General features: G+C 34.2%; 1 protein-coding gene across 1 annotated transcript; it reads left to right on the top strand.

The window, feature by feature from the left end:
• Positions 1-199: 199 nt before the first annotated feature.
• On the top strand, positions 200-17,922 carry LOC127732930 (UPF0687 protein C20orf27 homolog). The gene is made up of 4 exons (XM_052242148.1): positions 200-334; positions 10,416-10,658; positions 16,205-16,333; positions 17,576-17,922. Exons 1-4 carry the CDS (start codon positions 307-309, stop codon positions 17,674-17,676), a joined length of 501 nt encoding a protein of 166 aa, XP_052098108.1. The 5' UTR covers positions 200-306; the 3' UTR covers positions 17,677-17,922.
• Positions 17,923-18,417: the final 495 nt, after the last annotated feature.

Raw genomic sequence — 18,417 nt, 5'->3', positions numbered from 1 at the left:
ATTGTCGTTGGGTAATTTTTAATTCTCAATTTTTATTCTGATTTTTGTTTAATATTGTATTTCCATATAAATTTACATTTTTCCCCGCGAACAATGGCTTTAAAATAGTTTTAACGAGAACGGCTTGCCATAGATATGTTATAAATTTGGATTATGCACGGGATTGTCTAGCTTAATTTAAAATATTTTATTAAGCGGAGTTACCTCCCGTTTGTTGCATTAACGATAAACATCTTTGCCATGTTCAGAACAAAGTGATCTTGGGGTATAAACTCAGGTTATTTATCGATCTGACAACATTAGAGAATGGAGACAATATCGGAGAATTCCACCAGTAAGTAGTTTTGATCTTTATTATTGTTTAAGTCACTTGCATCCATTCAAAATAAAGCATAAACAACTTTATCTTTTTATGTTGTTGGGTTGCTGTCCTATTGATTTATACCTCACATCTCGTTTTATTCAAATGAATAGTATACAACAAAGAGGTCTCCACTTCTACGTATTGTATTATATTTTTAGAATTAGTGTTGATGTTATATATATTATATGGCAACCATTTATACGTTGCTTTATACATGCAGTAGGATGTTAGTCGGTAATGTTCCGTTCTTTCGGTAAGCGCATTCATTGGATCTTACTTGACCATCACCGAATCGATATAACAATATGTCAAATTATATGCAAATTTAAACTGTCCGCATTTTGCATTTTACAGTTTAGCATAACAAAGACTAAAATACTCTGCTGTATAGCTAGCCGAATGATACGAAACATACCCAATGTAAAACAATTATAAAGTTAGCTTTTAACTAAATATGTGAATTATACAAACTGTATTAAAAATACCTTTCATGTTAATATGACCTGGGATTATTATACTAGTCAAAATATATTATGTTCCAGATATGACTGAATATAGGCCTACATGTAGTATGGTATAAAACTGATCCCAGATATGAAAATTGAAGATCGTTTTATAATTTACAACATGTCACATGCTACTCAGTGTATCTGTTTTACATAAATTAAAATGTTTGGACTTTTTATAAAATGTGAGGAGCTTGTCTTGTCAGGCGAATGAAAAAGAACTGAAACAACCATATTCACTCCGTGGTCATATTAATTTCACAACTAAATGCACATTTTAGCCTTCTGCAATATATGATCATATCTTATGCCAAGGTTGCAGATAGATAAACCATATATGATCACATATATGTTAGATCAATTATTCGTGAATCAAATCTTAGTCCGGAGTTGACAGATCATGATGCTACACCTACATTTGATTTGTTTATAATATTGATATGTACTTAAGGGCCCTTTGATCAGGAAGTAAACTTATTTGATATCTCTGTATAGATTTACTGTTTTTCATTAATTGAAAAGCTAAAAAAAAATTGAAACAATCTCAGTCATTATTTCTCAAAGGCATTGACAAGTCCTAGTCTTTTAGTTTATATAGTTTTCAAAAGGAACTTTGTGTCTTCATATGAAAATGGTCATCTTTAAGATATTATTATTTAAGAATTAAATGCTTCTTTTTGTAAATTTATTGGAGTGTAAAAGCCGCGTTTACCGAAGTACATTTTGTATGAAACCTTTATTGTGGAAGCTCGTGTCATCATGAATGTTACATTTCATGCATGTTTCTTTATAATACGTTATTTTGATTGGCTAACAGCAATCTCGCGTCATTCTGAAATTAACCATCATTCAAAATTCAAAATGAAATGTAACATTCATGATAACACGAGCTTCCACAATAAAGTGCACAGGTAAATAAAAGTAAATCTTGATAGAAATCGTGTTTTCATGATCCGAGCAAATAAATGTAATTATAAGTATTGAATGCTTCTTTTAGTAATTTTATAGGGTTGTAAAAGCTTTGACCGTGCGCACATGTTTAGAATGAAGCGCTTCCGCGCTTCATACAAAATGTACTTCGGTCAAAGCTTTTACACCCAAATAAATTTACAAAAAGAAGCTTTCAATTCTCAAATGAATGTTAATTTTAGAATGACGCGTGATTGCTGTTAGCCAATCAAAATAACGTATTATAATGATACATACATGTAATGTAATTATATAGTCTTATATTAATAATTCCTTTAAGGTTAGAAAATTACTTGTATGTCTAGAGAAGAAATCAAGAATTTCCTCTTGCTGGTGGCTACTGCAAAGAATAAATTTGGATTTTTTTAGGGATTTTTCATACATTATTCCTGTATTTAAGCACTTTTGATACATTATTCCCGTATTTAAGGACTTTTCATGCGTTATTCCCGTTATACCAATAACTAGGAAACATTGTAAAAGTCATTGACGATTGACATGTGCAATTGACGATTGACGTTGCGTAAAGGTAAAGAGATAATGTCAACACTGACCTTTATTTTGAACCGGTTGAGTTAAAAAGGGAAATTGAGATGCCTTAGGAAACGAAATCTGTAAAACATAAGAATTTTAAACTAAGTTTTATGTCTCTGGTGTAATGATTTAGAAATATAACATGGCAATATATACAATGTTCAGATTCGATGATTGATTGATTGTTGGTTGTTTAACGTCCAGTGGGATGTTTATACAGAATAATTACTTTCACTTTATGTATAAAACAGTAGGATCAGTTTCAACAAATGACAATTTAGACAACAGATGATAATAAATCTCACCTTTACCTTAGTCCAACATATTAATATTTATTATTTGTGTGTAGATATTCTCTCCGGAAATTTTTATCGTGATTTCACAATTAATGTGAACATTACTAAACGCGAATTTGTATAGTATGTGATTTTTTTTATTCAAAAAAGTTTTTTATTTTCATTCATGTTAACAAATATTTTTTTTGTATACCGATATACTTTGTCAAGCTTACAGCTCTCTATGCATGCTATGTGAAGCCAATTTGCAGCGAAATGTAACCATTTATACAGCTGTCCCTTGAACACTACGAATGCCTTTGGCGAAAGATGTCAACGTGAGGTGGATTATATATCTAATAGGCGAGAAGTACAAATGATGATTTTCATTATGATGATTTTCATATTAATAATTCGTTATCAGTATTTAAACTCCGATAACACGAGAGTTATGCATGGTTATGTATCAGAAACTGTCTTCATTCGTTTCTGAATAGTGTTAATTTATTATTTATCATCACAAACCACGTCCTAATCAAATTAATCAAACCACTCCAGAAGCTGTTCGCAAACAATTGGTTTTATTGAATAATGTCCTGATAGTAATGTAAACGTAAGACTTGCTACATGTCGTTTTCTTCTTGATTCCCCCTGTATCCACTTGCTACGTGTCCTTCTCTACTTTATTTCCCCTGTATCAACTTGCTACATGTACTTTTCTTTTTCATTTCCCTTGTATTCATTCGCTACATGTCCTTTTATTCTTCATTTCCCCTATATCCCTTCGCTACATGTCGTTTTCTTCTTGATTTCCCCTGTATCCACTTGCTACATGTCCTTTTCTTATTCATTTCCCTTGTATTCATTCGCTACATGTCCTTTTCTTTTTCATTTCCCCTGTATCCACTTGCTACATGTCCATTTCTTCTTGATTCGCCCTGTATCCACTTGCTACATGTCCTTTTCTTTTTCATTTCCCCTGTATCCACTTGCTACATGTCCATTTCTTCTTGATTCGCTCTGTATCCACTTGCTACATGTCCTTTTCTTCTTGATTTTCCCTGTATCCACTGGCTACATGTCCTTTTCTTTTTCATTTCCCCTGTATCCACTTGCTACATGTCCTTTTCTTTTTCATTTCCCCTGTATCCACTTGCTACATGTCCATTTCTTCTTGATTCGCCCTGTATCCACTCGCTACATGTCCTTTTCTTTTTCATTTCCCCTGTATCCACTTGCTACATGTCCTTTTCTTCTTGATTCCCCCTATATTCATTTGCTACATGTCCTTTTCTTCTTGATTTCCCCTGTATCCACTTGCTACATGTCCTTTTCTTCTTGATTTCCCCTGTATCCACTTGCTACATGTCCTTTTCTTCTTGATTTCCCCTGTATCCACTTGCTGCATGTCCTTTTCTTCTTGATTTCCCCTGTATCCACTTGCTACATGTCCTTTTCTTCTTGATTTCCCCTGTATCCACTTGCTACATGTCCTTTTCTTCTTCATTTCCCCTGTATCCACTTGCTACATGTCCTTTTCTTCTTGATTTCCCCTGTATCCACTTGCTACATGTCCTTTTCTTCTTCATTTCCCCTGTATCCACTTGCTACATGTCCTTTTCTTCTTGATTTCCCCTGTATCCACTTGCTACATGTCCTTTTCTTCTTCATTTCCCCTGTATCCACTTGCTACAATTCCTACTTCTTGATTCCCCTGTATCAACTTGCTATATGTCCATTTCTTTTTCATTTCCCCTTTATCCACTTGCTACATGTCCATTTCTTCTTGATTCCCCCTATATCCATTTGCTACATGTCCTTTTCTTTTTCATTTCCCCTGTATCCACTTGCTACATGTCCTTTTCTTCTTGATTCCCCCTATATTCATTTGCTTCATGTACTTTTCTTCTTCATTTCCCCTGTATCCACTTGCTACATGTCCTTTTCTTCTTCATTTCCCCTATATCCACTTGCTACATGTCCTTTTCTTTTTCATTTCCCCTGTATCCACTTGCTACATGTCCTTTTCTTCTTGATTTCCCCTGTATCCACTTGCTACATGTCCTTTTCTTCTTGATTCCCCCTATATTCATTTGCTACATGTCCTTTTCTTCTTCATTTCCCCTGTATCCACTTGCTACATATCCTTTTCTTCTTGATTCCCCTGTATCTACTTGCTGCATTGTCTTTCTCTTCTTAATTTCCCCTTGTATCCACTTGCTGCATGTCCTTTTCTTCTTGATTCCCCCTGTATCCACTTGCTACATGTCCATTTCATCTTGATACCCCCTATATCCACTTGCTACATGTCCTTTTCTTTTTCATTTCCCCTGTATCCACTTGCTACATGTCCTTTTCTTCTTGATTCCCCCTATATTCATTTGCTTCATGTACTTTTCTTCTTCATTTCCCCTGTATCCACTTGCTACATGTCCTTTTCTTCTTCATTTCCCCTATATCCACTTGCTACATGTCCTTTTCTTTTTCATTTCCCCTGTATCCACTTGCTACATGTCCTTTTCTTCTTGATTTCCCCTGTATCCACTTGCTACATGTCCTTTTCTTCTTGATTCCCCCTATATTCATTTGCTACATGTCCTTTTCTTCTTCATTTCCCCTGTATCCACTTGCTACATATCCTTTTCTTCTTGATTCCCCTGTATCTACTTGCTGCATTGTCTTTCTCTTCTTAATTTCCCCTTGTATCCACTTGCTGCATGTCCTTTTCTTCTTGATTCCCCCTGTATCCACTTGCTACATGTCCATTTCATCTTGATACCCCTTGTATCCACTTGCTACATGTCCTTTTCTTCTTGATTCCCCTGTATCCACTTGCTGCATGTCCTTCTCTCCTCAATTTCTCCCTGTATCCACTTGCTACATGTCCTTTTCTCATCAGTGGCGGATCCAGAAATTTTCATAAGAGGGGGCCCACTGACTGCCTAAGAGGGGGCCCGCTCCAGTCATGCTTCAGTGAATCCCTATATAAACAACCAAATTTTTCCCACAAAACGGGGGGGGGGGGGGGGCGGGCCCCCTGCCCCCCCCCCCCCCCTTAAATACGCCTCTGCTCATTGATTTTCCCTGTAACCACAAATGATTTCTTTACAAACTAATGTGTTTACTGAAAACTGCCACAATACGGATTTCCCCAAGACGCTGATATTGCCACTCCTTTGCCATGTATTATAGTAATGTAATGGCAAACACTTATTTATAGCAGTACATTTGTTAAAGGATCAGGATCTTAAAGGGATTAAAAGTAATACGAATGGACATGTAGCAAGTCTTACTTATGTATACCTATAATAATTTTTGAAAGCTTTGATTTTTCTTCTGCCAGTACTTGACTTGCAGTCATAATTTTGCTGCATCTTAATCTTGAAGAACCCGACCATAAGATAAGATGAAGGTTTATATGTTACGGCTTTTATTAAATGTTAAGGTTGCGATGAGACTACTATAACACAAGTCTCAGGGTTGTGTTGTAAGGTACCGAATGGTTTAAGATTAAACTTTTAGTATTAACAATGTATACAGGGGATTATATCAACTTTATTTAGTTGATATAGAAATAAGAATAAAATTGAGATTGGAAATTGGGAATGTGTCAAAGAGACAGCAACCCGACCAAAGAGCAGGAAACAGCCGAAGGCCACCAATGGGTCTTCAACACAGCGAGAAAATCCCACACCCGGAGCCGGGCTTCATCTGGCCCCTAAACAAAAATGTGTATTAGTTCAATGAAAATGGACTTCACACTAAACTCCAAAACATATAAATGAACTAAAATTAAAAAAAAACATACAAGACTAACAAAGGCCAGAGGCTCCTGGCTTGAGACAGGCGCAAAAATGCGGCGGGGTTAAACATGTTTTGTGAGATCTCAACCCTCTCCCTATACCTCTAGCCAATGTAGAATAAACAAACACACAGCAATACGCACAGTAAAACTCAGTGGTATGATTGTATTAAAGGCTCTGACATAACGTTTTCATTACTCAGATACTGAGTTACCAACATCAAAATAGGTAAGTTACATCCACGTCCATTTGAACTCTGGTGGAAAGTTGTCTAAGTGTAATCAAACTCCTTATCTGTATAGCTTTGATTAAAAAAAGCTTAATTTGAAAAAAAATACTACAATTAGAAAACGACTTTACGGATTATCTTGAGGAGAATCACATCACAACAAAAAAAAAAACAGATTATTATTGAAGATTGCGTCGACATTGATTTTCAAGTTTCCAATTTATGTCCCGATTTAGACGCTTAGAGACCGGCCACCATGTATAACAGTCACTGACCTCCATTCACTTAGATTAAACACAATAGATGGACATTCTTTAGACGCTTAGAGACCGGCCACCATGTATAACAGTCACTGACCTCCATTCACTTAGATTAAACACAATAGATGGACATTCTTTAGACGCTTAGAGACCGGCCACCATGTATAACAGTCACTGACCTCCATTCACTTAGATTAAACACAATAGATGGACATTCTTTAGACGCTTAGAGACCGGCCACCATGTATAACAGTCACTGACCTACATTCACTTAGATTAAACACAATAGATGGACATTCTTTAGACGCTTAGAGACCGGCCACCATGTATAACAGTCACTGACCTACATTCACTTAGATTAAACACAATAGATGGACATTCTTTAGACGCTTAATTTTAGAGACCGACTATCATATATAACAGTGACTGACCTACATTCACTTATATCTTTACTACTGAAGGAAGAGACCGATTTCATTGAGCCGCAACTCCTCTCTGAAACCACACAAAGTCGGAAATATTTATGATATAACACATAAATGTAGTGCTTTGTTGTACTTCCTAAGTTTGTCTTTGAAACATACTTTTTTCCACAGAAAACGCCAATTTTTGAGAAAATATCCAAATTCGGAGACAGTTATCGATCCTAGTCTTAATCGCTTTCGAGCATTCTCAGTGGACGTACTGCCCGACAACTCGGCCCACGGCCAACTCGCACCACTCAAAAAAAAAAAAAGAAGAAATATAACAAACTCGAAGAAATGTGTTTAATCATTAGATTGTTTTCTTCTTCTCTTAGTAAATTCCTCCTTTCTCGGAGCACCCGTGTCACGCAGAGACAGAACTCGCACCACTCGAAAAAAAAAAATACTACAAACTCGCACCACTGAAGAAATGTTTTAAATCTTCAGTGAGTTCTAGATTGTCTTCTTCTTCTCTGAGTTATTTCCTCCGTTCTTGGAGCACCCGTTTCACACAGAGATAGTACTTGACTCGCACCTTTCGAAAAAAAATCAGTGAAATACTACAAACTAGCACCACTGAGAAATGTTTTAATCATCAGTGTTCTAGGCTGTCTTCTTCTTCTCTGGGTTATTTCCTACGTTCTAGGAGCACCTGTGTAACACCGAGACAGAAGCTACTAATTGGACATCCAAACCCATATGGAAGAAGAACTGACAAACTAATAATTACTATCAACATAATGCATCAGTGCATAAAAACAGTTTGAGAAACACGAACCCAAGCTGTGTATCACCATAAACATTTCAAGTAGTCTTCAAGTCACGATCGAGCGGTTTTTTTCTAGATAAACAAAATAGAAGGACATTCTTAAGACGCTTAGAGACCGACCACCATGTAAATAGTTGTAAAACTGCACTACAAGAAGCAAAACAGTCTTCATCCACCTAAAGAAGATTTTGATACCGACATATACTCCATGCTTCATTTACTGAAATTAAATTTTATTTTCTATATCAGTATATATATATTTACAAGTGTGATGATGCGTCTTGAGGAGTGCAACTTTGATAAACTTAAAAGGCGGTCAGAGAGCTAGGTTTTCAGAAAGAAATTAACCTGGTGGGCGGATGAGTATAGGAGAGCGTACATTGTAGCAGCATGCAGTCAAAACGAAGGTCACTCTGACCTATTAATGCAGGTCATATTCGATAGAAGAAGGTAAAAGCTTTTAAAAAAAGTGACATAAGATTATGTTACATTGTATGATTAGCAGAGTTCTGATAATAAGACACGATTTGTGCGGAAGAGTTGTCCTATTCCCCCCCCCCCCCCCCCCCTTGATTTTACACATTATATAATCTACATGTGCCATCAATGATACTATAGTTTGTTTTAAAGATATACCAAGATAAAAGAAAAGAGGCAACATAAGATAGTAAAATGACATAATATTTATATCTTTTATTAATGTAAGAAATCTGACAGAGAAGAAAATACTGATTTTCTTGAATGTGATTCAATCAAGTTCACTTCCCTGATACCATTATGTACCTAGATATATATATACAGCACGTGTCGTAATATTATGTCAGACGCATGATACATTTCATTTATGATTGGCAACATATTTGTTACGTTTGGCGGACATGTTTTTTCAACTAACAATCGGCATTCCCATGGGAACAAACTGCTAATTTTTTCCTCTCTTCGTATGAGACTGACTTCATACAGCAGCTTCTTAGGAAGAATGAAAAGAAACTATAGCATTATCCTTTAACGTCACGTCCCACTATATAGATGATGTCCTCTCACTAAATAATTCAAAGTTGGATGACTATGTTGAACGCATTAATTCCATTGAACTTGAAATAAAGGATACAACAGATACAGTTAAATTTGCCTCACATCTAAGGGATGAATCCAGGATTTTTAAAAAGAGGGCGTAATTCCATAAAAGTGAGGTAGTATCGTAAAAAATTTTGGACGATTTTATGCTTAAAAATGAAATAATTTTCAATCAAAGGGGATCGTAAGCCCTCTACGCTCCCCCCTTGAATCTCCACGGCATCTTGACTTACATCTAAAAATTGACAATGGGGACGGTTGAGAACAAACGACAAACGAGATGATTTCACCTTCCCAATTGTGAACTTTCCATTTCTATGTAGAAACATTCCAGCAGCGCCTGCATATGGTTAATATATCTCTCAGTTGATACGATATCCCGGAGCTTTTATTTCCTATCACGATTTCCTTGATAGGATAGAGGGTTGCTACTTACAAGGAAGCTATTAAACAAAGAGTTCCAAGTGGTGAAGTTGAAATCACCACTTCGAAAAGTTTACGGCCGACATCAGTAGGTTGACCGCTTTTTAATATCTGTTAAACAGATGACGATGGATATGATCGAATTGTCATAAACACAACCCGTCCCCTTTTACTCGAATGTGACCTACCGAAGTAGACTTATCACCAGCATTGTACTTATTTGAGCAACACGACAGGTGCCACATGTGGAGCAAGATCGGCTTACCCTTCCGGAGGACCTGAGATAACCCCCCCCCCCCCCCCCCCCCCTTACCCCCGGTTTTTATACGCCCGTTTACGGGACGTATAATGGTATACAGTTGTCGGACAATTACTCAAAAACGCTTTAACCAATTTTCCCTTAGTCTTTTTTTCGTTTTTTGCCACGGCATTGTCTGCTTGTTTTCGACTTGTTAGTTTCAATGTCCATTTTTTATCTTTCGCCTCTCTTTTTCAGTCATTTATTAAAAAAAAAATTTAGATAAACATTTGTTTAAAGAGGGAACTATATCTTATTTAAATTACATAAAATTTATTTGGTTATCTTCGTTGATCTAGTGTTTTTCAAGACGGCGTCATTTGACTGAAAGGCAATAGTTTGAAAACTTAAGTGATATGCTGATATGCTTGGACTTCTAAACTTATATATGTGAAACATCTTAAAATGGGGTTAAAATCACATATTTGTCAATTTTAATTGTAGCATCTGATGGTGGCCATGAAGGACATGTACACTTCGCCCCAGAACAAGTGGAATCTCATAACATGGAAATCCAAGTGAAAAATATAAACGACGATACAATAGACATACATTTGGGTTTTCTAAAAGTCCATCATTACTATGAAGTTTCCTTCTGTGTTCATGATAAGTTGGGAGAAGATGTTGAAACGGATCCATTACAAAATGTCCATGTGACCGTACAACAGATTACACCAACAGAAGCTGGTAGGTAAAATGTCCTTCTAATAATATGTCATCGAGAAAGCGCCTTCATTTCTGATCATATCCTCTTTGGATTTCTATGAAGAGATCCATCCATAAATACCTCACAATTATACATAACAGAGTAAAAGAATTTTGTATATTGCTTCATTATAGGAAGCACTTGTAATGTTTCAAGTTATGTCTAACAGGTACCACATGCCTTTAATTTATTTTATTTGTTACATTTCAAAAACTTCAGTACATTGTATGTGTCACAGGCCATAAAAAAGAATATTTGTTTGCCCTAACCCTACCTACCCAGAAAATAGCTGCCTACTCAAAATCTTTTATTGTCCTGATGTGATTTTTATGCCCCCGCCGTAGCAGAGGGGGCATTAAGTTTTACCCTTGTCCGTCTGTACGTCCGTAAGTACGTCCGTCCGTCCGTACGTCCTAAAGTTGATTTCCGTTCACTAACTTTAGTTTGCCTCAACCAAATGTTATAAAACTTATACACAATGCTTATTACCACTAAATACAGATCAAATTTGAATTTTGGTGGCGTCACTTTTACCGTTCTAGAGTTATGCCCCTTTACAAATGGAAAAATTGCTAAATTTTTCGTTTCCGTTCTCTAACTTAAGTTTGCCTCAACCAAATGTTATGAAACTTATACACAATGCTTATTACCACAATATACAGATCAAGTTTGAATTTTGGTGCTGTCACTTTTACTGTTCTAGAGTTATGCCCTTTACAAATGGAAAAATTGCTAAATTTTTCATTTTTTTTTCTAAATATCAAGTAATTTTTAAAATTAAAGTTATCTTTCTTTGTACATGATTATATTTGAATCAACTATAATCAATGCTTTATACAATGCAATGTTTAATTTTGCCTTCCACTGATAGATTAGAGCAATTTTTACCCTTCATTCCTAAATCTTCTTTGAAAATTGGAGTTATCTTTCTTTGTACTAAATGGTAGTTGAATCAACTACAACCAATGTTTATACAAATGAAAAAAATGCTGAATTTTTTGTTTCCATTCTCTAACTTGAGTTTGTCTTAAAACTAAATGTAATTTCTAAAAATATCAATGTCATTATTCAAGTAATTTTAAAATTTGGAGTTATCTTCCTTTGTCCATGATTATAGTTGAATCAACTACAATCAATGCTTTATACAATGCAATGTTTAATTTTGCCTTCCACTGATAAAACACAGATCAAGTTGAATTTGGGTAGTGTCACTTTAACCATTATTGAGTTATGCCCCTTTATAAATCGAAAGATTGCAAAATTTTTAGTTTCCATTCTGTAACTTAAGTTTGCCCCAACCAAACATTATGAAACCTATACACAATATTCATTACCACAAAATTAAGATCAAGTACAATTTTTTTTGTTTCCGTTCTCTAACTTTAGTTTGCCTCAACCAAATGTCATGAAACTTATACACAATGCTTATTACTACATAATACAGATTAAGTACGAAATTTGGTGGCATCACTTTTACCATTCTTGAGTTATGTCCCTTTATAAACATAAAAATTGCTGAATTTTTTGTTTCCGTTCTCTAACTTTAGTTTGTCTGAACCAAATGTTATAAAACATATACACAACCGTTCTAGAGTTGTGCGTGTTTACAAATAAAAAAAATGCTGAATTTTTAGTTTCTGTTCTCTACTTAAGTTAGCCTCAACCAAATGTTATGAGACTTACACACAATGCTTATTATCACAAAACTCAGATCAAGTTCAAATTTGGGTAGCGTCACTTTTACCGTTCTTCAGTTATGTCCCTTTATAACTATATGCTATGCAAGCGGGGGCATCATCTGTGTCCACATGTGGACACAATCCACATTTATTTTTTTAATCAGATAGGCATGAGACTAAAAAGCATCTGACACTTCAATTTATCTTTGTCGAAAAAAAAAGAAAATGCCTACCTACCTACCTACCTACCCACTGTCTCTATCTTTTGGTAGGGTTTGGGCAAACCAAAATATTTTTAAGTGTGGCCTGAGACATTTTTAGTCTCTTGTTAATCTGTATTATTTCCATTTTCCGTCAACTTATAAGTTCTCTATTAAAGAGGGAAAATACTCTGCTTTTTTCTGGATCTATGATACTGTTACGAGTGCCAATATATACAGTATACAATAAGGAGATGTGGTATGATTGCTAATTAGACATACATCCAACAGAGTCCAAACGAAGCGGATTTAAGCAACGTGTATATATTCAGGAGCTTCTGAGCTAAGCAATTCCATTATAAGTCAAATAATTACATGAACTCATATGTTTTCGTTATTTATGAAAAAAACAAGATAAAGAAATCCTTTTTTGTGACAATCTGTATTTAATCTGTTTGTTCATCATTTGGTATTATGATTATTAAACAAAAATCGGTCAATACAACAAACAAAACATTGACAATTGCGTTTTGTCGTTTTTCAACAAATAAAAAAGATAAAAATATATTTACAGTAACTCAATGATAACGTGCATTCACAAAGAATATCTGGAAATGTAATAAAGGATTCCTGATCAACAGTTTGGGAATATCCTCGCTAGCCTTCAGAATAATGAAAAAATAACAAACGGCATTGATGGAGTTTTGTGTCTCATTTGGGAGCTAGAAAAATCATTTGGAGCACTTTAAAAAGTTAAGCTGTTGTCTCTTTTTAAACACAACAGGAAATTTAACATTAAAATGTTCTTTTTGCACGATACTGGAGATTGTATCATGGAGCGTTAAAACAGAAAACAAAACGGCATTCCAAAGAATAAACAAGATACACACGCTGAAATGTCTCGCCTGCTTTACTGACCATTGGTTTTATGTTGAAAGTCTTTAAGACAAAGGCTTTTACTAAAAGTATCACATAAACTTAACATTTTTATACGTCCGTTTACGGGACGTATTATGGTATACCGTTGGCCGTATGTCTGTCCGTCTGTCCGTCCGTCCGTCTGTCCGTCAACATGTCGGACATTAACTCAAAAACGCTTTAACCAATATGCATGAAACTTTGTTGAATTGTTTATATCTATTGACGTGAGCTCCCTTTCGTTTTTTATAACTTTCGGATTTACCGTTTCCGAGTTTTCGGGTTTTATTCATTAAAAAAGGGGGGATTTTCAAGTTTGTGGACAATAACTCAAAAACAATTTCACCAATTTGCAAGAAACTTTGGTGAATTGTTTATTTCTATCGACATGAGCTCCCTTTTGATTTTTATAAATTTTAGACCATACTTTTCCGATTTATGGGGTTTTATTCATTACAAAAAGGGGAATTTTCCAGTTTTCGGACAATAACTCAAAATGCTTTCAGATTTTTTATGAAACTTTGGTGAATTGTTTATATCTTTTCAGTATTGATGTAAGCTCCCTTTAGAATTTTATAAATTTTACATTTTACATTTCCGAGTTATGGGGTTTATTCATTAAAATAGGGAGGATTTTCCAGTTTTTGGACAATAACTCAAAAACAATTTCACCAATTTGCAAGAAACTTTGGTGAAATTGTTTATTTCTATCGACATGAGCTCCCTTTTGATTTTTTTGAATTTTAGACTTTACGTTTCCGATTTATGGGGTTTTATTCATTACAATAAGTGGGATTTTCCAGTTTTCAGACAATAACTCAAAAATGCTTTCAGCATTTGTTATGAAACTTTGGTAAATTGTTTATATCTATTGTTGTAAGCTCCCTTTTGATTTTTATAAATTTAAGATATTACGTTTCCGAGTTATAAGATTTTATTCATAAAAAAAGGGTTGATTTTCAAGTTTTTGGACAATATCCTTAAAGTGCATAGAGCATTTTTCATTAAACATTGATTTATATCTATTAAGATAACCTCCCTTTAGTTTTTTTTTTTAAATTTCTGATATAACATTGAGAAGTTATTGTTTGTTTATAGTCTGACAACAGATTTACTAAGTATTGCGCAACAGCACAGTGTATTGCACAACAGCAAGAAATCTTTAATTGAATATAAATTTATATTCATATAACAAATTTCAAGTTCTTTCACTACATTTATTCAGAAACCTATAATATGTCAAATATTTATGTAACAATCCAAATTCAGACCTGGGTATCAAGCTTGAATATTGTGTCCATTTTTGCCCCAACTATTCAGGGTTGGACCTCTGCGGGCGTATCCAGCTGCGCTCAGCGAAGCAGTTTATTAAAGATTTATGACAATGAGGTCAAGGTCAGATAAATCCTGTCAAACAGACATGTACTCCTTACAATTATTCCATACACCAAATAATTTATAGTTGACCTATTGCTAATGGTAATTGAAAAACAGACCAAAACACAAAAAACTTAACATTGACCAATGAACCATGAAATTGAGGTCAAGGTCAGATGAAACCTGCCAGACTGAAATGTACCCCTTACAATCATACCATACACAACATATAGTTGACCTACTGCTTATAGTATCTGAGAAACGGACCTAATCACGTAACTTTAACCTTGATCACTGATCCATGATATGAGGTCGAGGTCAGGTGAACCCTGTCTGACGGACATGTTGACGTTGCAAGGAACCCATTTACCAAATGTAGTTGTCCTATTACTCACAATAAGTGAGAAATGCACAAGACAAAAAAACTATATTTTTTTTTCAATACGACGAATATGTTCCAAATGTATTAATTGTCGTAACCACAATCCCGTCCTCTTTTCATCGAATTTGTACTTACATGAGGAACAAAAGGGGTGCCCCATATCGAGCAGAATCTGCTTACAGTTCCGGGGCACATGAGAAAACCCCTCGTCTTTGGTGAGGTTCGTGTTTCTTAGTCTTTAGTTTTCTATGCTGTTTTTCGTAGATTGTTGTTTGTCTTTTGGTCATTTTTCGTTTTTAGCTCACCTGGCCTAAGATTTAGTCATCAATCACTTGGCGTCCATCGTCGTCGTTCGTCGCCCTGAGAGAAACTGTAAATAGAAAAAAAAGTAGCTGATGGAACGTTGCTTCATACAAATGAAAAGTTCAAAAGTGGTGTTCAAAACTTTACGGCACCATCGGTTTTTATAAGAAATCGAAGATATGGCAGTCTTAGCTGAATCTGCGGTATCCCTTGATGAACGATGCAGACCTATTTAATATTCTCCATACAGACCAATTGGAATTGAAAATCTGAACGAAAAGTTTCCCCAACACCCAAGTCCTACAGCAAGATTGTGTAGATTTTTTGAAGGAACAAATATGGCAAGCCATTTTACTATTTATTCTAACTTCAAGATATCTAATACACTTTATAAGACATCTCATATAGTTTATAAGATATCTCATATAATTTGTAAGATATCTCATATAATTTATAAGATATCTCATTTAGTTGATAATATATCTTATATAGTTTATAAGATATCTCATATAATTTATAAGATATCTCATATAATTTTCTTTATAAGATATCTTATAAATTATATGAGATATGTTATTTAGTATATGAGATATCTTGAAGTTATAATAAATAGTAAAACGGCTTGCCATAAACAAATGTGACGATTTTTTTATGATGTTATGTTTCAGGAAATGGTCATTCGCTTATGTTACATTTTTATGCTCATAAAGAAAAGCTATTAAAGGAGATACTATTCCTCAAAAGTTGTAGTGATCCAGAAAAGACTGTGAAATTAATTTTACACGCTAGGGTGCTAGGTATGTAGGCTAGATAGTTTTTATATTATTCATTGATATTATAGTAACTCTTGACGTAAAATAATTTAACCTCGTCAAATATTTTTTTATATAAATTTTGTAGAGAAAACATTTTCTCTTTTGTTTCTGATGGCAGAATATATAAGAATATATTCAATCTAACCTTTGCTTGCCGTCTATTTGTTACTTTAAGGTAAACGCAATATAAAATTAATGTGTTGTCTTTTCCTTATACACATTCTGACATCTTGCCATAAAATATAAATGGATACTTCGCCAGCATTAATTTTTTATTTATTATTTTCTTTTGTGAAATGAAAAACTAGTACATTGCATTCGATTTTTATCTCTCCATGAAGACATAATGATTGAAAAATATATTGGTGTCGATGTTAATTTAACATTATCATTCCAACGGACGTGGGTGCTCCGCATATAAATATTGAATGAATAGCCTTGAGGTAATATTGTCATGACAAATTATAGCTTTGTAATAACGGATTATACAGATAATGGCTAATGTGGATGTATATATATATATATATGTGATGACATTGAGATTATACCGAGATGGTGGTGTTTCTCTATAGAAGCGAGATGGAAAACCTTGTCTTCTGAGAATTAGATAGCGCTATAATGGAGATTTATGGCGATAAGAGAACGTCGATTTGTCTACTTTGTTCAAAGTTAAACTTGTCGAACGAAAATTGTAAATTTATGTTTGAGTTTGTAATATATGATTATTTAAAATTTCAACATCAACGTCCAATGGCAACTATTTCATACATTTAAGGTGCTGAAATGGGGTTTATAGAGAGCATTGTTGGGAGGTTTTGACAAATACATTAAATTGAGGACATGATGGGTATGATTAAAGGCACAAATACTTATCTCCTGAACATGCACGAAATAGTTGCCACTGGACGCTAAGTAACCAACATTCAATCAATCAATCAATCAAATTATTGTCAAAGAAGCAAATTATCTCTATTTTGAAGAATCGATGTATAAGTGACATTAACAACTTAACGTTAGTCCAGTGTCCTCAATACACTTGAAATATTTGCTACTGGACGTAAACAATGTTGAAGCAAACAACGTGCATTATTTACGCCAGTCAAACTACCAAAACATGAATGATAATAATAATCTCTTTTGTTTATAATATAAATCAAAATTATTGTAATCATATTTTAATGTTATATATATTATACTAGAATACTTTTCAAATTTTTTTTGTAGGTAGAGGAAAGGGAACACCCGCTTTAAAGAATGGCATCAAATGTTTTAAAGTGGATCCGGAATATGATTCTGACGCTATGAGTGACTGGCAAGGCTTTTAATGTTTGTGAATGTCAAGTTTTTTTTAAAAGTTCCAAACTACTTTCTACGTATTTCAAGTCTGATCCTTGTAATGAAACAATGGTATTGACCTTTACTAATAGATGAGGAATATACTGTCGGTTGTTTTATTGATGACGTTTAAACTTCAAGGGAATACTAGTATATGTTATAATATTGTGTATGTTGTATCATCAAATGATATTTTAATCAAAAGTCTGTTGTACAAATTAGATATATAAACGTCATGTCGTGTTCTTTATTCAAGGCAGACAACTCTATTCAAACAAAAATTACCTCCCATTCTTCATTCTATTTTATATATCTCCATTCTTATACAGCCAATAATTACATTGATACACAGAAACAAACAATTGCATAAACAGTAAACATAATATAAATACAATGACGAGAGAGCACAATTAACCAAATAACATCAGATATAACAAAGCTTAGCAAGGAGGACAAACCCAATTATTTACACATTTGGTATACATAGAGTATGAGTTTCTTCAGAATTGCTTTACGGTTACAGGACACAATGCTAAAATTTTGATTGCGCACTGACTGTTAGTAAAATAAGTATTAATATAATTCTTTCGTTCTTGAGCAAAAACCATGCATTCAAAAATGTAGTGATACTCATCACCATCCTGTCTATTAGTACAAACGCTACATAAGCGATTGCCCATTTCTATATATTGCTTGGGTATTTGTTGTTCTAAATTTACAAAATCTTACAG

The sequence above is a fragment of the Mytilus californianus genome, unplaced genomic scaffold (assembly GCF_021869535.1).
Source record: "Mytilus californianus isolate M0D057914Y unplaced genomic scaffold, xbMytCali1.0.p SCAF_3, whole genome shotgun sequence".
Lineage (NCBI taxonomy): Eukaryota > Metazoa > Mollusca > Bivalvia > Mytilida > Mytilidae > Mytilus > Mytilus californianus.
Note: the sequence above shows the minus strand (reverse complement) of the source record. Positions and strands in the feature narration are given on the sequence as shown.

Coding starts and splice junctions, on each gene's coding strand:
- LOC127732930 (XM_052242148.1), top strand. CDS start 307: ATGGAGACAATATCGGAGAATTCCACCA. Junction 335..10,415: donor AATATCGGAGAATTCCACCA/GTAAGTAGTTTT, acceptor TTTTAATTGTAG/CATCTGATGGTGGCCATGAA. Junction 16,334..17,575: donor TTTACACGCTAGGGTGCTAG/GTATGTAGGCTA, acceptor TTTTTTTTGTAG/GTAGAGGAAAGGGAACACCC.